The following is a 21653-nucleotide window of genomic DNA, read 5'->3' as shown; positions in this document are numbered from 1 at the left end:
TATGTTGAGGCAGCAGACCTGTTGATAGGGTTTCCATCTTCAATTACTTGAGGCAGCAGACACATGCCTCGCATAGTTGGGGAGAACAGGACCTCACAATTATAACAAGATGCCAGACTAGAGACTGATAAAAACACCGGATGGGCATCAGAGCAGCCATCATCACAACCGCGTTTCTCGTGCAGTGTCTTACCTCAGGACCTGCAAATTCCAACCCTGAATATCGCGAATCATGGCATGAACTATTCTATCGCGAAGCGACAGCATCCTTCCGAAGGCAAAAGGAGTCTGCCATTGTCTGACTTCCTGATAACGCTGCTTAAATATCGAGAAGAGCGCGGTGTTGTATCAAAACAATATTGAGCCATGAATTTGGGTAGTGAAGCATCGTTCTTATTGTTCGTATTCTCATTTCTGTTCCGACATGCATATTGCCTAATCTATACATTCATGCCTCATTATATCCTCTCGCATTTTGTATTCCAAATGCAAAGGAATTAGTATCGACCTCCATATCCGCCCTGTCCTCCGTATCCCTGGTTGCCGTAGCCCTGCTGGCCACCATATGAACCGCCATGTGAACCGCCATGATGACTGGAACCTCCGTGGCTGGGTTGGTTGTCATACTGTGACTTGCCGTAGGCGAGATCCTCGTCCCTACGTCGGCGGCGGTCGTCACTTCGGCGTCGATCATCACCAGAGTCGGAGTCACTGCTACTGGTTGAGTCGCCGGTGTAAGCTCGAGCACGTCCATCCCTGTGGTGCTTCTTGTTCTTCTCCTTCTTGTGCTTCTTGAACTTGTGCTCGATGAAGTTTGCACCAATGGCACCGGCCGCAGCGCTGGCAAGGCTGCCTAGGAGACCACTGCCGGCAGAATGGGCAGCCCACCCAGCCGCACCACCTCCGGCGAGTGAAGCACCCAGTCCTCGTTCGCCGTCGGGTCCTCCAGGTCCTCCGGGTCCGCCAGGTCCACCTGGGCCGCCGGGGTAGGCGTTGGATCCGCCGTATTGGCCGCCTTGGTGTTGACCGTAGGACTGGTCGCGGTTATCGTGGCTGGGCTGTTGGGAACCGTAGTTGGAGCCCTGTGAGTACTGTTGCTGTAGAAGAAATGTCAGTCATTTGTTAATGCTTGGGTGTTGTGTATTGGTGGTACCAACCTGCTGAGGATAGCCGCCCTGCTGTTGCCCATAGCCTTCTTGTTGCCCATAGCCTTCTTGTTGCCCGTAGCCTTGTTGCTGTCCGTAGCCTTGCTGCTGCTGGTTGTAGCCGCCACCACTGCCTCCGCCGCCACTGTAGTAGTCTTGAGCTGACATGATTGTAGATGTGTAAATTGTTGTTGTTAGAGGGGGTACTGCTATGGTTTGATAGCTTCAAACTACTGAGGGGTCAAGCTCATTCTTAAATAGCACCTGGCGTCATCAAGCTGTTCAGCCTTGGCCCAGTAAGCTGTTCTTGGCTGATGTGATCAGACTCTGGGCAAAGGTGGCGCAGTTGACAGTTCCCAGCCAGCCCTACCCATTCCAACATGTTTGCGGCGCGGGTTTCGGCAATCCCGGGACTTGGCAGCCGGATGCAACGGCAAAGGGCGACATGATCGCGGAGCTCAGCCACGGAATCTGCAACCGGACTCGCCGGATTATCATGATGGTCATATGCTTAAATCTCGTTGGTGAGGTCCTGTGGCTAGTGATGAACTTGGCATTACGGGATGACGCGCGGCTTCTTGTCATTTTCTCGTGTTGGCTGATCCGAAGCCAAGAAACTAGTCACCCAGACCCATTTACTGGTTTAGTGGCTGGCTGGCGCTGCGATTTACCGCAATCGTTACAGAGTACATGTCCTTTTGAGCATCTTTTTACCGTTGATCATCGTGGAGAAGGTTTATGCAGGGCCCGGCAGTTCTGATGCCATCCCTTTGAAGGGTAACTACCGACAGGGCAGGGTTTGTGGAATAGTTGCAACAGAATAGGTAGGTAATTAAAAGACTAAGCCAACTTTGTTCAGTGTTGGTAACAATTATATCCCATTTAAATGTAATTTTATGTGCAGAAAAAAGATTACTTACGAAGCAGCAGTCGGCCTTCTCTTTATATGGCGAAATTGATACTACATATAACAGCTCTGCAATAACTAAGTCCTCTTCATACCATATTATTTGCCAACTATAACAGCTTGAATGTATCTACAGCATTTACATATAGCTCAGCAATCATTTCAGCCTCCTATAGATTAGACACTTCTGGAGTTTAGACAGAGGTCTCAAATTATGTAGCCTGATCAAGTAACTATGCATATAGTCAGCTGCGCCCCAGAGGTCACTTATCTACTCACTCAAGCGCTCAGTAGGAGTAATACCTTTTAATACTAAGTTGTCTTGCAGACTATTCACCCCCCTTCTCATAACTCTTTGAGCAGACGACTCATATGTGTCGTTTGCCATACTGGATCCTCATCCACGCTCATGATCGAAAACCCATTCTGTTCCCAGAATCCGATAGCGTTTGGCAAGAAAGGGTGGGTATGCAGATAGAGTTGTTTGACTCCAGCGTACAGGGCCGTGTCGACTAGTCGAGCAAACAGCTTAGAAGCTATTCCTGCGCGACGCCATTCTGGGTTAACGTATAGCCTGACAACCTCGACTACATTATCTGGTTCAAGATTGAGAAAAGGAAAACGTCCATCGTAGGGAACGTATCCAATGGTGGCAACTAGGCGTCCTTCAGATCTAGCATTCAGGAAAGTTCCCAATGGATGATCCAAGTGGTTCTTTCGGAAGTTGTCGTGTTCCTTTTGAGCCATCCGGTCGCTAGATGCTTGGTCGAGGAAAGGGAACATCTCGGCTCGGGCTTTGGTGATAGAGCCGACAAGCTCGGGAATCTCATCTGGCGTGGCGATGCAGATTATAATATCCTCCATGTTCTCTCGGATCTTGGCATGTGATTCTGTAGAAAGTAACGAGTGAAGTTTCATGAAGACGGAAAAAAGGGAAGCGCGAAGAGAATCGTGTCATGTACAAAAAAAGACTTCACTCTGTCATTTCTCTCGGAGATTACAAATAAATAAATGCCTCAATACAACCCCGCAGTGAAACCTCGAGGTAAGCGTGCAGGATATAACAAATTCCAACTTTCTTGTGATGATTTCTATTCAACTTGAAGGCTTCTATATACTATGCCCAAAACTGGACGTCCCAGGAAGCTGCAGCTGCAGTATGTGCTGGTGCAGTCCTATACGCAGACTGGACCAGAACCAGATCTAGATCCACTCAGTAAATGGAGAGAAAATGAGGTGTCAGCGGAGAACAAAATAATGATGTGCACTGAAATGCTGGGCTTGAGTTACACAACAGGATTTCTAGCAGGAAGAGGAGGCGGTCCAGAAGGTGGCGTGGTGAAGCTGTCAAACAAGACATAAGGGGACTGCGACGATCCATTGTATGGCGATCCATTGTATGGCGATCCATACTCATCCTCCAGTCTTACATCTTCGTAAATGCTTGACTTTTCGTCATCAAACTTCCCGTGGGAAATGAAGCTTCTGCTATCAGGCGAAGTGCTAGTGATTTGTGTGATGAAGACAGGGTCAGTCTGAGTACTGGCCTCAGATGTAGTATAGGTTCGGCTAATCGTAGAACCATAGCTGTTGCGATTACTTCCCGTGCCTGTTTCTATGCTCCTGCGATAGAACCTGTTGTATGTAGGACTAGTCGGGCTGGGATGATACTCGAATGCTTGGCTGGAAGGTCTTGAGCGAGTTGCAGCGTCGCGGATCTCGAGGCCCTCTTTCTCGAGTGCGCGAACTCCATAGGGATCAGGGTCTTCAGGGTCCGGAATACCGAATACCTTGTCTTCACCCGGGGCATCGACTTCAACATCTCCAGGTGCCGGTTGCCCTTCTAGCTCTTCCATAAGCTCCTGGTTAACGTCGGTTCGACCTTCGGCTGCCTTCAACGTCTCCATCAACATCTTAGTCTCTGCGGGAGGTTGGACCTTTCCAGCTAGAATATCAGCCACTCCAATACCCTCCTGTCCATAGAATCGTGCGTTCTCATCTGTTCGTTCTATAATGACTGTTCCATCGACCTGGACGCCAGCATAGAAGCCTCGTGATTTGAGGTAGGTAAAGACAGGTCTGTTCGCTTGTTTCCATTTGCCATCATTCTCTAGAACTCCGCCAGCTCCGACAGGCCCAGCAACTGCACTGATCTCCCCGCCAAGTGTAGCTCTAATCTTGGTGAATGCTTCTAAAGCTTTGCGGTTGTTAATCACGACAACGCAGTCGTAGATGTCTACTCCCACCAGGAATCCCAAACCGGCTGTGTGCAGCAAGATGCCCGATGGGGGAGACCACGAGCCATCTTCTTCGTTTCTGGCTACCAGAACTCCAGATCCGCCGGCTCCAGATACCCAGAGGCCAGTTCGCATAGTGGTGAAGATTGCAAGACCTACGGCGTTTTGTATCACCTTTTTCGGGATCTTCTTCAGTACGCGTTGCTTCTGTTTTGGTCCGGCTTGTTCGCCATCGACCGGCTTATCCTCTTCAGTATAGAAACCATCCTCTATCGTCAAGTCAGTACGACATGGTGCAGACAAAGTCTATTCCTTTCAGATGTTGGCTTACTGCAAAACGATCTCAAGATCCTGGCTGCTTTGTCGCTTTCTTTGTCCAACGTTGTAGGCCAGAAAGCTTCGCTACCAATGCGGTTGGATAGCCTGTTGACGGGTGCTCCCAGCTTATCAGCCCATCCCCAAACTTTATCGAAGCCTTTTTTGCTCTGTGTCTTGGTTACGTCCCAAGAAGGAAGTCGAGCTTTTACTTTCTGCATCTTCAAAATATGTGTGGCGACTATCAGGATACTGAATAGAATATGTTAACCTTGGACGCCAGGAGATGCGAAAATTATCGATGAGATTGTAGAGTCGTTGTCATTTATTTGTGTCTGACGTGTGAGACGTCATCCAGTTTCCACATGCCGGCGCCAAAGCGTCCCGCAACTTCCGGCAGTTGCCACGAATTCTTGCCAACTCATCATCAACAAGTACGTTGTGACAGGCGGATGACCCGGGATGACTAATGTTACCAGTATCCGGGCTCTGGGGACTGACAATTAAATTACAGCCTTTACATTAAGCGTGTGACTACATATTCATTTTGTAGATAATATTGTGGTCTCAATAGCTAGGTGAGGCGACTGGTGCCGTTGCTTATTGGTACAGGTTTTCGATTTGTGATAGCCTCAATCATTGCCATTCTACTACTCAGTATACGCAGATATTTTACTAGTAAATTTTGCATCAATCACCAAGAGATTAGAAACCGTGGGCCTGGCATCACTATCTGATGTAGGTACAGCAGATCCTAGATAGGTGACAAGTCCGCGCAGGATCGATGATGACGGAATCTCACGCAGACCCGAAAAGTCTTTCCCGAAATGCGGGGGATTAGATTAAATGCGAATGCCGAAGATAAAACCGACTTCATTGATCTTGTCATTAATATGTCTTCTTCTGAAATCAACCTCCTACTCACCGATAACTCTTCTCGCAAGTCATCAACTCTGTGCGTGCAGAGCCAAAGACACAGTGTTCGGCCCAACCTCAAACGCTAGACACGCATTGTGTCGCTAAATCCCACACAAAGACGCCAGTCCTCCTTAGCTGTCTAAAGATGGGGCGTAACGTTCAACATACGGAAAAGCTTCGCATTCGAGAGCTGCTACCAGAGTTGTTCTTAGGCAAATGGAAACCAGGTCCTCTGAACTCCATCACAGATGTCCCAGGAGTTCTTGTACACACCGAGTCGATACAGGCTGACGAGGACGTAAACACCGGTGTTACTACAATCCTCCCCAGGGCCGACTGGCACAAATACGCTTGTCATGCCGCCATTTTCAAGTTCAACGGTGCTGGAGAAATGACTGGGTCTCACTGGATCGACGAAACAGGCACTTTGACTTCTCCAATTATCTTGACGACAAATTCTTCCATCGGAGAAGGTTTCAGGGGTGTATATGAATATGTTTTACGCTACCATGCAACTCCTGATGGTGATATGGGTCTCTTCACTTTCCCTGTCATCACAGAAACATATGACGGCTACTTGAGCAAACAAAGTCGCTTTGCAGTCACCCCGGAACATGTCGTCCAGGGCATTATCAACGCTTCGGCAGATGCGGTGCCTGAGGGTTCAACTGGTGGTGGCACGGGTATGATATGCCATAGGTTCAAGGGTGGTACGGGATCAAGTAGTCGAATTGTCCCAGGACTCGATAAAGAAGGCAACAGCAAGAATTACACCGTTGGTGTGCTTGTTCAAGCTAACTATGGACAAAAGGAGGACCTTTGCATTGGTGGTGTTCCTGTTGGGCGGATATTGTCATCAACAGAAAACCTTTCCTCTACTTCGACTACATCTGGCGTCCAAGGACCACTTGCTGACGGCAGCATCATCATCATTGTCGCGACAGATATCCCCCTTCTCCCAGTTCAGCTTCAACGGCTAGCCAAGCGTGCAACTGTCGGGCTTTCACGAGTTGGTGGCTATGGTAGTAATGGTTCAGGCGATATTTTCATGGCTTTTTCTACGGCTGCCAAGATTCCCATGCAGCAGTTTGAAGGCGGTTTGGATCCTTACAAACCTTCTTCGGTTAGCGTTGAAACAGTTGAGAATGAGTCAATTAACGGTGTGTTTGAGGCGGTGGCTGATGCGACTGAAGAGGCGATATATAATGTTCTTTCCATGGCAGAGACCATGACGGGGTACAAGGGACGTACGGTGGAAGCGTTAGATATGGATAAGGTCAAGGAGATAGTCATCAAGCGGATGTAGGATATATTATGTCCTACGGCTTTGGCTGACATTAGTAAAAGTTGAGGCATAGCTTTGTAGTAGGTAGCTAAAACGCAAGTTTTATGGGGGCCGGTAGAGAGCTGAGCGATGACTGATTGGTCACGAGGAAGCTTGTCGGGGGCTGCATTGGTGTGAGGACTTATCACGCTCGGGAGAGGAACTTGCAATGAGGAATTGATTGACATCTTATGAAGACCCTATTCTATAAAAACACGACGCTATTGGTGATATACATGTAAATAACAAAAGGAAAGCTCAAGGAACCGACCAGTACGATTGCGCCTGATCTCTATTGAGGGCCTCAACATTGATGTTCTCCAGCTCGAGATCACTATCTTCTCCTTCATAATCCTTCCACGCAGGTCCAGGCGGCTTACGCTCAGGTCTGCGCTCAGGCTTGGGCTCAAGCATCTTGATGGGACTCAGTGGACCCTTGTCGCTGTACGTCGAAGCTCTGTTGGAGCGTGACGGGCCAGCAGTATTGCTGATGCCGAGGTATGTGGAACCCTCAACTTCTTCTAGCTCGCGGTGTTCCATTGCCCTAGAAGAGCGAGCAGTCTTTGCCACGTCGAATGTGTAAGTATCTGGTGTTCTGGTACGGCCGAGAAGGATTCGAAGGGCAGGGAGGCAGGCGGTGATGAGGCCAATGTTGACATCAAGTGCACTCCAGAATTCTATTCGACAACATGGTTAGGCATACTCAAACTTTGCACAAAGGGGAACTCACCAATAGTGCTGAACGATCGGAACTCGGTGCCATCGCCCAGCTCAACATTCAGGAACCGGATAAGAGAGAGGCCGATGTCAAGAACACCAACCAACGACACAAAGTACAGGCAAAACTTTGACCTCTTGGTCAAATCAAGGTCTTGAACTACCATGAATGGCAGAATGAGGACTGGAATGGAATGTTAGCAAGGTCTCAGTGAGGTAGATACCTTGGACGTACGAAGAAGACTGCCCAAAAATGCCAATGCCCATGAGACCTGGAAGACAACGCCCTGCCATCTCCAGTCGCATGCGGTGATAGGTCGGCTGATAACCCTGCATAATTTTAGTAAATTTCCCGTGGTGAGACATTTTGATCGGTGACATACCAGTGTCGCTCAAGTGGCATACAAGAGAAAAGCTGCATGCACAGAGTGATGGTATAAGCCAGACCGCAGTAGAAAACGGTAGCCCAGAGTGCTCTGCGACGTCTTCCCATAAACGGTGGGAAGATCTGGAAGTACAATGCTAACAATATCGCCTTGCATAGGTAAACGGTCGCGTAAAAAGGAATCTCGCTAGCCCAAGACAGCTGGGGATTCTGAGTCAATACCAGTCCATTCAAAGTCGTGAACGAGGGATGCTCCAAATATGTCTCACCTTGTAAATGAATTCGACAAGCTCTTCACCAGGATTGTAGTTTTCGAATCCGACACTCATTCTTGGTCTAAGAACATCGCGCTGCCAAAATACAACATCGAATGAGGAGCAAGTGATGGCTCCGCATAACGCCAATACCATAAAGTAGTCGCTGAGAACAAGCCTTCCTTTCTGAATCCTCAGTCTGTGGTAAATCCTGAAACCAATGATAGCAGCTGCGAATGCGATGAGTGTGAATGACACTCCCTGTTTTATAGGTTAGCCATCACACAGCATCAGAACATATCGGGAGTCAGTGAACGTACTATCACAGTTTGCCCCTTGGGCGGCGGAAAGGTCTTTGTCAGAGTCATGGTTAATAATGAGCGTGTGTGTAAGATGGCTGCCACTGTAAAGTGAGAGACAGGGTGAGACAGATATCTGATTGCAAGCAACAAAATGGACGAGGGCATGTCTTATTGCTTCATTCCACAATGACACTAAGTGATATGCGGCAACTGGCCAGGATCGTTGGTCTCGGACTGGAATGCCAGGCGTCCACTTTGTGGAAGCTCGACCCTGGCTCTAGTCTGACTTTTGGTTAGCTCCCATCAAAATGCAAATCGAACTGGCCCTTTTACAAATTGTCAGCCAGGACGAGACTTCTTATTTGAGTTTTACTAGACGGCAATCGCATTCCTAAGCAGAATTATTCAATGGGTATTCTTGACTACTCTGCCGCTTTGAGAGAGATAAAGTTTGACAATAGAGTGTTGATGATCGTCCCCGGCCTGGTACCTGCCTGGGCCTGAACCTTTCCATATTGTCATCAGCTCATGAAGTCTGTGGCGATCTAGTCCATCCACCTGCATGATGCAGGAACCCGGAGCTTGGTCGAGAACACGGGCCAAGTGTTTTTGCACGTATCTGTCTCAGTATTCCCAGACAACCATGGTAAATTCGCAAGTCTATCCTGGGTCCTCCATTACTGAAGCTGCATCTGCCTTATTGGAGCCTCAGTGACAGTCACGGGCTCCTGTTCAGCTTGCACAAGAGTTTCTATGGCGCCGCCATAGCCTAGGTTGGTGGAGTTGTCCCACTTACATCCGGCTACGGCATCACGCTTCTTGGTACCCGACCATTGTCGATTAAGAGGTTGTGGTGACGTATTCTTCAACGTACCTCATTACCTGTGATCTGCGGGGGATCCTTTCCTAATGCTAGCTATCTGTCAAGCGGGGGACGTCAAAAAAGGTTTATTTCTACGTCAATTTACTCTTCGCAGCAAGGTAAGTGGCGGGTCCAGAAGCCGTTATCGACTTGTAGTCATAGTGTTCTTCACTCAAGGGGACGAAAGCAGACGGAAACTTGGTTTTGTAGACGTGTTCTTTCTAGAAGAAGTTTGGACAAATCAATATAGGATTCGAGTCTATTTAGCAAACACATATGATGTTATCTCCGGCACCTGATGACCGCGTTTACTTGGATTGCTCTGCGACAAGGCTGTCAAAAATAGACATTTTGACAGTATCCAACTCCTGAACATCCTTGATCTCATCATCAATCAGATTCAAGAACTTTTCCTCTGAATCCCACTTGGGCTTCCATCCCAACGCGTACACATTCTCCGGAACAAGTTGACCGCTGAGTATTATCAGTAAAAGTGTCACAGTGGTTTCAAATCCCACTAACCTATGTGTGGCCATAGCTCCAATGTAAACTCTTGGGAATCCAAGACTGTCAGCGGCCGTGTTGTAATCTGACCAAATCTTGGCCTTGGGCTCCGTCACAAGACCACGAGAATAGAGTCCCTCGACAACCTTATCCATCATCTTCCACCAATGTGCCTTGTGGGCGATGGCAAAAAAGTAGCGATCTTGGCCGACCTGGATGGGCTCTTGCTTCAAGATCTTGCTGACGAGTCGCACGTAGATGTCGGTGAGATCGGAGATGTGGACAGTTCCAAAGTGCTGCATAATAGTCAGATACCATTTAATAAGATCATGATGATTGGGTGTTTCTTACCCCATCTTTGTCGAATTTGTGAACAGTCTTGAGCTTGATGCTTGTTCGGATCATGGCTGGGTTATTCACTGAGAGCTTTCTGCACTCCCCAGTTCCGCGCCCATCTAGTGCATGATCAGCTTGTTTGCGGCCTTTTGTAAGGTTATGGGAGGCAGATACTCACAAGTCATAGGTACGGCAACGTTGAAAGTCTCTACACCCTGATTCTTGCCCTCTTCGGCAAGCAGTCTGTTGACCTATTGTCTTGTCAGCAAGTGTTTTACTTCTTCATGGATATGATTGGGAGACCAACCGCTCGCACAGGGTTGTCAAATCCGATCTCCCTCTCCTTGGCCAAGATAGAATCGCTATCCTTGACTTCACCATAAGGCCATCCGCCTTCCTCGGTGAACATAGTGGCAACGGAAGTCTTTCGCAGTGTTATTCAAGTTCTTTTGATGGTTCAACGATACTTACATGGATCAGATATATCCCAGATCCGCTGGCCTGACGCCGCTTTCCGAGAGCACTGATTAGGTTGGACGTGATAGCTGGATGCATACCACTGGCAGTGTGCACAACGATATCAACTGCATCTATTTAGTTTTTGTGATAGTGTCATGGATTAGTGACTCACTCTTGTTGTCAATGATAACATCTTCAATGGCTGACTTGTCATTCAGGTCAACCTGAATGGCCTTCACTCCGATCTTAGATATCTGGTCGACCTGCTCTTGGCTTCGCACAGCTGCAAACAGGGTTGCAATCTTCAGAGTATCATCATTTCGTGACAGGATATCTGCTATAATGGATCCGCCACTGGATATTTGTTAGTTATCAGATATAATGCTTTTCTTTGACACGCACATGTAACCAGCAGCTCCAGTGATGAGGATGTTTTGAGGCATGGTGTTGAAAGCGTAAAAGTTTGAAGTTAGAGTTGCTAGTAATTGTGATGTTCTTCTTACTGATCTTCTGTTCTTGGGACGGCATGAGGTTCGTTACTTATAATGATTCTAAACTTCTGAATTTATTACCTGGAGGATGTTGTAAGTGGCGGATGAGCAATCAGTTATGTGATTGGCTCGCTTACAACAATATACGCAAATGCGCGGGATTCCGCGCTTCTCCGGAGGGTTTGTCATCCCTTTGCTCTCCTCTCAGCACAAGCGTTGGCTCTATGATGACAAAACTTCCATCCTACAGCAGCATGTCATCCAATATGGAAACCCGCGCGTCTCCGAATTATGAGACAAGTTCCAGTCGACCAGCAATAAGTCGTCGCTCGGTATAGTGAATCAAGAGTCTTGATAGTTATGAACTGTTGACTAATCCGCTTGTCAGTGTGATCAATGCCGAGCCAGAAAAGTGAGCAATTGACTAATCCGTAACTACCATATTCCAAACTTACTCTGACCTCTCTCATTAGATCGGTTGCGATAGGGGAACTCCGTGTTCCAATTGCTCCACTGCCCGTGTCGATTGCACCCACAGCAAGATCGCGACCAGGACATCAACCGTTCGGCAAAGAGTCTTGGTTTCAGAACAATAGTGACTATTCTTATGCAGCTCTACAGCTCGTTTTATTAACACTTTTGAAACAGTGAGCAAAAGATCAATGATATCTCTCGCGGCGTCAGTGACATCAAATCACTGTTGGCAGGCCTTGACTTGGGCCGGATCACGCCAATACGTTCATCAGCACAGCATCATACCACGCCGAGTCTACAGAGTCGAGAAGTAGGAGAAGGGCCATTACAGGACCGAGACGTATCTCGGAATTCTCCGCCTCCGCAACTGGACCATTCATTACATGTCATCAATTTTATTAAATCCATCGTTCAACGAAGCACCGAGGGTTATACAAGTCCCGAGTGGAAGGACACTGTCTCCTCACTCGAAGGTCTCGTCAATGTCTTGGAGGATCCTCGTCCATCGCGAAGTTCTGCTTTCCCGGGTCATACAGCTGGTAATCAGGCAGAAAATGGCTCAGCGCCTCCCTTGGAAGCTATTCTGGAGATTTTACGTTGGGCGAAGGGTACGTAGCGGATATCCTTTACTAATTGAGTACTAACCATCCCATAGCACATGCCACAGATTTTCGAATCTCGTGGATCTGTAGGTTTCTCCCCTTGGTAACTTTTCAGGAAACTTGCACCAAAGTGTATTTTGGTGTTGGCGAACCCACTTGTGCAGAAGTGATTATTGCCAATAGCTTTCTTGCATATGTCTTTGCTGAGTATGCCGTTATTCACGGAGATTCAAAGCACAGAGACTACTGCCAGTTTCACCGATCGAATCTTGGCAGTGCACTTCTCAGGCTCCCACTACTGTCGCCAGCCTCTATGGAACTTATCGCTGCGCTGACTCTCGGGGTAAGCTCTTGTCGCATATGATTCTAGAGAAAGACTGACACATGAAAGTCGTTACATATGGTTGAAGAGGGTAGAGTGTCACATGCCTGGACTCTGATCTCAAATGCTATGACGCTGTGTCAAACATTGGGTTACCATCGACTTGATAGATACTCGGGCAGCGATCAAGAGACGCAGACTCAGTTATTTTGGGCTGTGTACAGCTATGAAAATGGCCTGTCTTTACGGTTGGACCGCTACTCTGGCATCAGAGACTCCGACATTACCTTGGTCATTGAGCCGAGCCATCACAGAGCTATTCGATTTGGACGCATACAAGGGAGAATCTACAGTCACCTGTATAGCCTAGAAGGCCTTGCTTCTACGGATGATGCACGTGGGGAGGCTGCCGGTGTTCTCGCACAAGAAATCCAGTCGATCATAGATGAGACTCAGGCGGACATTGCGGTAAGGATACCTCATCTCACAATTTGAACTATCTAATGGATATCTTCTAGGTAGCGTTGTGTCAGAACTCTACCGTTGATGAGGATCCTGCGAGAGTGATCTACTTACATTGTGACCTTGTCTGCCAGTCCTCGATGATGTCCATGGTTCTCAGAGCGATACCTGCTCCTAGAGGCACAGACGCTATCGACAGTTGTGTTACTGTAGCACGCAATACCTTGGACTTGCACGGACAATGCATGAAGCTTGTTGATGGATGCAAAGATCCTCTGTTGATGAAGAGATATATTAGCTGGTAAGTCAAGGCAAAGAGTCCCCAAGGTCTGTCAGAACTAACCCTCCTGCCAAGGGCTGTTCTTCATACGCCTTTCTTCCCATTCAGCATCGTTTTTGAACACGGTGTGCGTCACTCAGACACAGATGATCTTGACCGCCTTGATCGATTCGCTGCATCATTCAAGTCTGGTACTGTTAGCCATGAAGCAATGACCCACCCGCATCGTCTGTACGAGCTTCTAAGTCAGGCTGCTCGTCTCTGTGTTCAGTTAGGTCCAACACCGCAACACGATAACTCGATGCAATCAACTTTCAGTGATTCGGTCATGGTCGAGCCTGTCGCAGATACACCAAACGACACGAGTGTTGAGGATATAATTCTCCCCAGTGGACAAGATGCAACGTTTAGCATAGGTGACTGGTTCTACAGTAATCAGCAGTTTTTGCGGCTACTGCACGAGGATATAGCATATTGAAGGATATCCAGTATTATTTTCAAGCTTTGGGGAGCTTTTTCTTTGTATTGTAATTAAATATCATCTACCCTTGTTGTGTGATGTTGGCGAAATTACATGTCGGTTGGATCACATGCAAAAGTGATCGGTGATGAGGCCGACACAGTCATGCTGTGCTTATTCACGAGACCATTCCCGGCTCATGTGTCATATCGCATGCCGGCTATTCCGAAAGTCCAACTACGGTGTTTTCTAACATCAGGTCATGACTAGGGCCGGGTAAATCTTTCCACCCATGCATGAGCCGAGGTCCTGAGCTGTACACACCTTCTAGACCTTGCTAGCAAAATCTGCATTTATGAGCCACATGTTCTTATCATAGATAGTCATGTCGTATCATTAATTCTCATTAATTCTCTAGTTATAGATGGTCCGTCCCGTGGTTAATCTTTCCCATGACGCTGACATTTGTGGAATCATGTTTTCAGTAATCACAGTTCTGATGCCCGACGCTGAACTCATTCTGCCACCAGCACAATGTCAACATCATATGCCCTGTTCGATATTCGGTTCTGTTTCCTCGCCGACATTTCTTGTGGCGCTTGAATTGCTAACATACACGGTAGACTAGAACAAGACTTGCTTGTGTTCTGGGGCAATCAGTACGAATCCTCCGACCAATTTCTACGAGGGGTTGTAGTGCTTTGCTTGCGGTCTCCTATCAAGATTGAAGAGATTAAAGTACGGCTAGATGGAACCGTCCGCCATGGGTAAGTCCAAAAGATGGAAGGCCAGGTCTCCCTGGGCGGCAACGTGGTTCTGTGCTGATAGGGCGACAAGGTGGTTAGCGGATCCTGGTGTGGCTCATAACACCAACATTTTCAAGCACAAGTGGCCTCCATTAATAGGAGCCAGCGGTAAAAGTATCACCTTGCCTGCTGGTAATTACGAGTGGCCTTTTGAAGTTTTGATGCCAGGGGACACTCCAGAGAGTCTTGATGGTCTCTCGGATGCATCCATCACTTATGCGCTCAGAGCCACTATCAACAGGGGAAAGCTCGTTCGGCATACTTCCTGCGTCAAGAAGCTTAGGGTCATCCGTACATTGGCCCCGACCGCCCTCGAGTTCATGCACAATGTGAGTGTTGAGCAGACTTGGACCAACAAGGTAGACTACTCGGTGTCTATACCAAGTAAAGCTGTCGCATTCGGCAGCTCTGTGGTTTTGGAAATACGGATTACTCCCCTAGTCAAAGGCGTCGAACTGAAAAGAATCCGAGTCAATTTGGTGGAATTCCACGAGTTCAGCATGCACAGCAGGCACTACATCTACACGCGAGAACACAAGAGCCAGCGCGAGGTTTCCCAATGGGATTTTGAAGTCTCCAGAGAACAGCACTGGCAAGAAGTCATTGAAGAAACGAACCAAGAAGGTTGGGTCATCAAACAAACATTGAATTTACCCAAAGCTCTGGTCGAATGTTGCCAGGATATTGATGCTCAAGGAATCAAGATTTACCACAAACTCAAGATACACATTCCCATTGGCAACCAGGACGGGCATGTCTCGCATGTAAGTCTTTCTTTTCTAACATACCATTATTGGCAATAATTCTGACTCTGAAGCTTGATATGGGGATCCCTATAAGCATCTGCATGTCACCATTTGTTTCTCTCAACGAACAGGGAAATGTGGTTGACCATTCTACCAGCACACTAGCCCAAACAGCCGCGACGGTTAGTCCGCCTTTGTATGGCGAGCATGTCCTTGATCAGCTTTGCGGTACACTCCAAGATTGGCATACAGCTGGAAACAATCTCCTCCCGATGTCCTCAGAAGCGAGTGAAACTCAAACCACGACCATACTCTCTTCAAATGGAGCTAGCGACGAGCAGCATGGCCAAATTGGCTCCTCTTCGCGGAGTTCATCCGAAGCTGCTACCACTGACTCGGACGAGTTTCCGGAGCTTAGTAGATTGCCAACATATCGTACTGCTCTCGGCGCCCCTTTGGTATGGCACAATCAGCCTCCTGGCTACCAAGCTGCCGACGAAACGGAGAGTTAACGGGGGTCGAACTAAGTTTCTTGGAATACAAATAATATATTAATTCAAGCCCCGGTTTCTTATTGATATTTAATGACTAGCCACAAGAAGACCCTTTGGTGTTGCTTTTCGTTTACTTTTCAACGTTCATGTATTGGTAACCGTCGGATCACAGACCAGGCTTCTAGCCTCAGCATATACCCCCCTCTCAGTCAGTCAAGCCTCACACGATTTGGAAGATTCGTGTGCTCAGATACTTGACCAAGACTGCCAGTAGCACGACATTGTCTTGCGCTCCCAACCAATCACGATACGCCGCGTTGGCTCAGTGGGTGGTAGAGCGTGTCACTAGTAATGACAAGGTCCAAGGTTCGATCCCTTGACGTGGCATGACTATCTAGAATAGAATGCCGTTGTAACTTATCTTTTTGACCTCAGATCCTCTTTATTTCTGTAGTTCTCATATGCCCAGACATTTCACGATTACAGCCTGCTCTAGGACTCCTGAGTTCTGCCAATATTGTTTTATTAGTATATCTAACAGCCTGCTAGAATACTGTTTTAACCCGTATGCCTTCTGTCAGATATCTGTCTTATCTACCATCCCTTACCCGGCATCAATATTCTGTAGGCTAGGGTTGCTTATGATCAATAACAGATACTGAGAGGGTAGAGTTCTTCGCTGCGCCAAGAGCAAGAGGGGCAGTATCCGTAGTAATGCTGGAAGTAAAAGATCAGTCTTGCGCAGCAGTCCTGCCACATAGGATGGTGTAGGCTTTCAGGTGCTTTAGTACTGCCGCAATGAATACAGTTGAAAACAGAAACAACCATTTCACACATTGTGTCTAAGTTGCAGTTTCCAGTTTTTGAAGGGGTTAGTAGGTTTTTTATAGTAAGAGGAGAGTCTCGTTTTTATTGCTCAGTAGCTCGCAGGTGAATGCCGAGATAGTTAAAGGAATAGAGATTAGGGTTGGGGGATGAGATGGGATACTTTATAGGAACTCATCCTTTTTGTTGGTGAATGAATGTATATCCATTCTGATGTTCGGACTTTCTGCCCTTGTTCAGCTATGTGAGGTCAGCGCTCAGCGTAGTGATCCGGTGTTCGCATAGATTATACTTAAATAACTGACACTATGTTTTATTTTTTATTTATAAAGTGTATTTCCGTCGGTCAGTGTGGTTTTTCATAGCTCAGCTCTTTGTCCGATCACTTGCTATTGGTGTCTTTCCATTGTCACATCTTGGTGCTACTCAGTGCGACATATTAGCTACAGCTTGGCCCTGGTTCATTTTCCGTCTCATATCTCTTAAACATATCTCACTACCCAGTGACGTCCTTTCAGCTCGAGTGATCATACGCAAATTTATTTGTGAGTAGCACAGGATACTCAGTGACATGTTGACTGGTTGAACGACGCTGAACGGATGACACTTCAGGTAGCCAATTCATAGCATCCGGAATAGGAGATTCAGTGTTCACGCCGGCCTTGTTCATTGTTCTTTTGCCGTCATCCAAACACTAAACACCCAGCCATTTGACATGACGCCATTGTTGGCTTTAGAGTAGGCGTGTGAGTCGCGTCACGACACACGCGTACGTGACATGAACACTAGACCTAATTCGTCATTGACAGTCGGGGTAATATCAGTCCGACTTGAAGAGACATGTGACTTTCCATATGGTTCATGCTACTTTGCTGCTAAGATTTTATCAATAGAGCAAGATACTGACAGTCAACCTATGTAGAATTGTTCCGAGGTCAATTCCAGCACATGAACTTGTGGAATTAATTATTTCATAGCCGTAATACATAAAATCTCTATTATACACTGCACAATGCCTCTTGCTCGAGCTTGTAATCAATTTCACATGGCCGCTGTAGGGTAAGAAAAGGAACATGTTCTGGAATTAAAGTAATCTAAAGGTACGCACTTCTAACCAATCTGCCAATCAATCGTCGTCGCCTCCCTAGAGAGCAGCGTTGGGGTCCACGCGGACAAAACAGGAGCCAACTCCAGGAACTTTACCCCAAGTCTCATGAGCTTCCCTAACGTTCTCCAAGTCCCACGTCTTTTTAACTGGCACCTGGAATTTGCCAGCGACAAGCATGGACATGACCGAATGCAAATCCTCCATGTATGTCGAACGGTCGCGGTCGATATAGTAGAATGAAGTGCTTCTTCTGGTGACGAGACAGCCATTTTTGGCCAATAGCTTAACCTGCGATGAGAACTGCGACCGCGGTTTGGCGTCGTCGCCCTGGATAATGTTCATGTTACCACCAAACCCGACAAGTCGGCTGGGCTCGTTCCTAATGAGAATGTCCCAGGAATCATTGTAGTGCTCAAAACCTATCGGGTCGTAGACGACGTGTGCACCACCGCGCTGCTTCATTTCGTCCTTCCAGTTCTTATCCGCATAGGTAAATGGTGTTACTCCAAGCTCCCGCAGCGACGCGTGGTTGCGCTCTGACGCTGTGCCATAAACTTCAGCGCCCTCAAGTAAGCACAGGGTCATGGTGGCATAACCGACAGCCCCGCTGATGGAGTGGATGAAGACGCGCTGACCCTTCCTGACCAGATCAGTGGCGCGATGAACCAGACCATAGGCGGTGTTCCAGTCGAGAATGACGCCGAGGGCTTGACGCATCTCAACATGTTCAGGAATAGAGATCAAATACTTTTCAGCGACATTGATCTTCTGGGCTTCGGCATCGTACATGGTGAGAGCCCCGACGAGTTGGCCGGGGTAGAATTTGGTGGATTTGGGGCCATTGGCGCTGACGCGACCAACAAAGCAGTAGCCGGGTGTCATTGGTGCATCTCTTTGCAAGGGGTACGTGCCAATCCGCATCTGGATGTCGGCGCCGGAAAAGCCAGAGTAAATGACATCGCATTGGACTTCGTACTTGGCGGGAGGGGCTATTTGAGCTGTGACAACGCTGACGTTGGAAGGGCCGCCAAAGGCAGAGTAGACGACTTTGCGGATTGTATGTGTGGTCATCTTGGGTGAGTGTGTGGTGTGTGTGAGTGTGAGTGTGAGGATATTTGAGTAAGAATAGATGTCTGAATGTAGGTAGGTATGTATTTATGAGTTGCTATTCTAAAGATGATTCTCAATTCAGCGATGTCTTGGCCTCATTTATTTATATCGAATGCCTTTTCAGTTGAATGATGCCTCTGCCTCTTGTGTTGCTCATCCTCATCGTCAACTTGGATGCTCGCTCTTCTCTCGCCTTCAGTTGAGCCAATCAAGATGTCAGTAATCTGCTCCACCGTCTCGCCCTTCGCTCAATGCCGCGCGAGGAAGACCGTGACGAGCCCCATAAATGCGTCAAAAACGAGTGGTCTATGGATACAGAGTACTGTTACTGTACGTACATGTTGATGGAGATCTGACTCAGATTCGCTGTCTCTGTTGGATTCTCTGACTCGTAAACCCCAGCAACATCTCTCACCTGTTCATTCTAAATTATCCATGTTGTATTTCGCTGAGCTTGGGAGAGCAAGAGTCTCAATTTGGGACAATAGTCAAAGCGACATTAGCTCTGGCTTAATAGTCCATGTCAAGAACAGTATACTCGCCCAAGCCACATCAAAGAAAGAAGATCTCTGTTATGTAGAATAGTGAACATGGTTATTAATTCTGAAAATAGTGAAATGGACTTGGAAGAGTTATTGAAAGAGCCGAAGCGAGTGTCATAAGAAAACGAGCTATAAACTGTATAAAAGGCCAAGAGAAACAAACAACAAGCAACAATCCAATGCGACAACTATACCAACCTGAGAAGCAGTGTCCTAAAGAGTCAGCGGCACTTCCCAGACGCGAACACCATCAAAGTCAAGACTGGCCATTCGTAGGACGCCCTTCTGATGATCCTCCCATACTACCATGTCATGACCTCTTTTGCTTGTAACCTTGCCTTTGTCATCTCTCCATTCATGCGCTTCTGGTCCGTCATCCGTACCACCCCTGGCAAACCTCCATTTGACCTCTTGTTGGATATCGTAAAGCTCAATACTTCCATCACCGTAGGTCTGGACTGCCAGTTTGTTTCCATTGTCGACAAACTGCACTTTTACCACCCCCAAAAACTGCGTCATTATTTTGCGATATTCCTCTTCCCTTGTACAGGCATCTGTTGATAGAACTCTTTTCTGTAGCAGTTTCTTCTCCACCACGTCGAGTAAAAGCAACTCGCCCAATCTCTCTCCACCTACGGCAAGCCACTGGCTGTTTGGGTGCCAGCTTATAGTTCGTCTCCAACCGTCGCCTTGTTGTCCTTCGTAGATCCAGTGAACTTCACCCGAGTGCAAGGAAAAGATTCTCACGTTGCCATTCCCGTCCGTTGCCACAAAATAGTTCATGTCGGGAGAAAAATTGCCTGTCCAGTTCTGGGTTTCAGTCTTGAAACAGTGTTTCTGATCGCCTGTGACAGCATCCCATATACGAATAGAGCTGTCCCATGAGATGGAAGCGAATAGTGTCTCATCAGGGCTCCACCCCATCCACATGATTGCGTCGGTATGGCCTCCAAGAGTAAATTTCTTCTCAAGAGTGTCGGTGGACACCACAATCAGAATATCCCACGGGACATCTCCGTTTGCTTGAGGTGACTCTACGGGCCGGTACGCCACCCATCTGCCAGATGGGCTGAAGATTCTGGACTGGAATTGCTCTTGTAGTTGCCCATCAACAGTGGCATGACCTGCCGCCGTGTTTCGGGCCATGACACGATTCAAAACGGGCTGGAAGCCAGTCTTTAGTTCTTGGATCTGGTCTTGGTCCAGGCTGATTCCAATCCTGGTTAGACCTTCAGCTGCAGCTGTTGCGGCAGCGTGAACAGCATCCCCAGATGGATCATCTGTGTGGGGGCGTTTTGTGCATTCTTTGTTTATGTCCCAGAAAATAATCACGGGTGGAGATGAGAGCCCGTTGTCGGAAAACTCCTCGGTTTCACCCGATACCAGGAAGTTGGCATCGTCCGGTCTGAAAGCGATGGCATTGACCTCTGAGGTGTGTCCTTTGAGGACTACAATAGTCTTCCAGGTGTCGGTGTCAACGACGTGAATGTCGTGCCTGATCCCCAGAGCTAGTCTCTTTCCATCACTACTTACACAAGCAAGATGCGCTGTTCCGTTCAAGGTAATCTTGTGAACTTCATTTCCCCACTGCAAGTGGCCGTTATCAGCGTATGGGTAAGGCTGATCATTGGAGGTGGTGAAATCTTGTGCAATAGAATAGCGCCAGTCTGCGTCGATTTCGTTGCTGCTATACAACGGCATTTTTTATTTGAAATGTAATATGTGTATTTGTGATTGTGATTGTGATTTGCCTGAATGAAAGTCAACATTGTTGGAATACGAAACTGATATCATTTTATATCACTCGGCGCAGTTGCTGCCTAGCGTCACATGATTCCAAATTGTACTCCAATCATACCTGAAGATAAGGTTTCCATCATAAATCATGTACTCCAATCATACATTTCCAAGATCAAGAGCAAGTGTTTTAGAGAAGAAAATGGATCAATACTTATTATCTCTCTTGGGTGTAATTAATCACAGCTCTTGTTTTTCCCCTTCGTTAAACCGAGACATACTATTATCTAGCTGTAAACACAACAGAGCGAGAAGAAAGGAATCAAGAGACAATAATAGAAACGAGATATCAGGAGCAACAACAATGCACGATGCAGAAATATCGAGCGGTTTAAGTTAGGTCAAAGAGGCAAAAATGAGGTTCTGGCAAAACATACAACAGCGGGGATTCGCTGGTCGTCACCGACCCAACTACTAATCCGCCCCTTACCAGCTTGACTATGGGAGAGCGGACGGGATCCCGTATTTT

The 21653-nt window shown here is 47.5% G+C and overlaps 10 protein-coding genes across 10 annotated transcripts, besides 1 other annotated feature; 3 read left to right on the top strand and 7 right to left on the bottom strand.

The window, feature by feature from the left end:
- Positions 1–497: 497 nt before the first annotated feature.
- On the bottom strand, positions 498–1313 carry FPSE_10923 (uncharacterized protein; the record flags this gene model as incomplete). The annotated part of the gene is made up of 2 exons (XM_009264040.1): positions 498–1097; positions 1158–1313. The coding sequence occupies 2 exons, from the start codon at positions 1311–1313 to the stop codon at positions 498–500; spliced, it is 756 nt and encodes a 251-aa protein (XP_009262315.1).
- Positions 1314–2397: 1084 nt separating this feature from the next.
- Positions 2398–2970, bottom strand: FPSE_10922 (uncharacterized protein; the record flags this gene model as incomplete). Its single annotated transcript, XM_009264039.1, has 1 exon — positions 2398–2970. One exon carries the CDS (start codon positions 2968–2970, stop codon positions 2398–2400), a length of 573 nt encoding a protein of 190 aa, XP_009262314.1.
- Positions 2971–3338: 368 nt separating this feature from the next.
- Positions 3339–4825, bottom strand: FPSE_10921 (uncharacterized protein; the record flags this gene model as incomplete). Its single annotated transcript, XM_009264038.1, has 2 exons — positions 3339–4558; positions 4621–4825. 2 exons carry the CDS (start codon positions 4823–4825, stop codon positions 3339–3341), a joined length of 1425 nt encoding a protein of 474 aa, XP_009262313.1.
- Positions 4826–5667: 842 nt separating this feature from the next.
- On the top strand, positions 5668–6828 carry FPSE_10920 (uncharacterized protein; the record flags this gene model as incomplete). The annotated part of the gene is made up of 1 exon (XM_009264037.1): positions 5668–6828. The coding sequence occupies one exon, from the start codon at positions 5668–5670 to the stop codon at positions 6826–6828; it is 1161 nt and encodes a 386-aa protein (XP_009262312.1).
- A 276-nt stretch (positions 6829–7104) lies between these two features.
- On the bottom strand, positions 7105–8570 carry FPSE_10919 (uncharacterized protein; the record flags this gene model as incomplete). The annotated part of the gene is made up of 6 exons (XM_009264036.1): positions 7105–7523; positions 7577–7747; positions 7799–7893; positions 7947–8149; positions 8218–8463; positions 8523–8570. 6 exons carry the CDS (start codon positions 8568–8570, stop codon positions 7105–7107), a joined length of 1182 nt encoding a protein of 393 aa, XP_009262311.1.
- A 1104-nt stretch (positions 8571–9674) lies between these two features.
- FPSE_10918 (uncharacterized protein) lies at positions 9675–11108 on the bottom strand (the record flags this gene model as incomplete). Its single annotated transcript, XM_009264035.1, has 8 exons — positions 9675–9840; positions 9889–10166; positions 10222–10325; positions 10385–10457; positions 10514–10630; positions 10678–10790; positions 10838–11019; positions 11068–11108. 8 exons carry the CDS (start codon positions 11106–11108, stop codon positions 9675–9677), a joined length of 1074 nt encoding a protein of 357 aa, XP_009262310.1.
- Positions 11109–12184: 1076 nt separating this feature from the next.
- On the top strand, positions 12185–13774 carry FPSE_10917 (uncharacterized protein; the record flags this gene model as incomplete). The annotated part of the gene is made up of 6 exons (XM_009264034.1): positions 12185–12238; positions 12286–12318; positions 12348–12575; positions 12624–13022; positions 13073–13317; positions 13372–13774. 6 exons carry the CDS (start codon positions 12185–12187, stop codon positions 13772–13774), a joined length of 1362 nt encoding a protein of 453 aa, XP_009262309.1.
- A 745-nt stretch (positions 13775–14519) lies between these two features.
- FPSE_10916 (uncharacterized protein) lies at positions 14520–15820 on the top strand (the record flags this gene model as incomplete). The annotated part of the gene is made up of 2 exons (XM_009264033.1): positions 14520–15326; positions 15380–15820. The coding sequence occupies 2 exons, from the start codon at positions 14520–14522 to the stop codon at positions 15818–15820; spliced, it is 1248 nt and encodes a 415-aa protein (XP_009262308.1).
- Positions 15821–17771: 1951 nt separating this feature from the next.
- Positions 17772–18806, bottom strand: FPSE_10915 (uncharacterized protein; the record flags this gene model as incomplete). The annotated part of the gene is made up of 1 exon (XM_009264032.1): positions 17772–18806. The coding sequence occupies one exon, from the start codon at positions 18804–18806 to the stop codon at positions 17772–17774; it is 1035 nt and encodes a 344-aa protein (XP_009262307.1).
- A 794-nt stretch (positions 18807–19600) lies between these two features.
- FPSE_10914 (uncharacterized protein) lies at positions 19601–21088 on the bottom strand (the record flags this gene model as incomplete). Its single annotated transcript, XM_009264031.1, has 1 exon — positions 19601–21088. The coding sequence occupies one exon, from the start codon at positions 21086–21088 to the stop codon at positions 19601–19603; it is 1488 nt and encodes a 495-aa protein (XP_009262306.1).
- A 464-nt stretch (positions 21089–21552) lies between these two features.
- Positions 21553–21653: a repeat region.

This window comes from Fusarium pseudograminearum, chromosome 2 (genome assembly GCF_000303195.2).
Source record: "Fusarium pseudograminearum CS3096 chromosome 2, whole genome shotgun sequence".
Taxonomy (NCBI): domain Eukaryota; kingdom Fungi; phylum Ascomycota; class Sordariomycetes; order Hypocreales; family Nectriaceae; genus Fusarium; species Fusarium pseudograminearum.
This window is presented reverse-complemented; position numbering and strand designations above follow the sequence as displayed.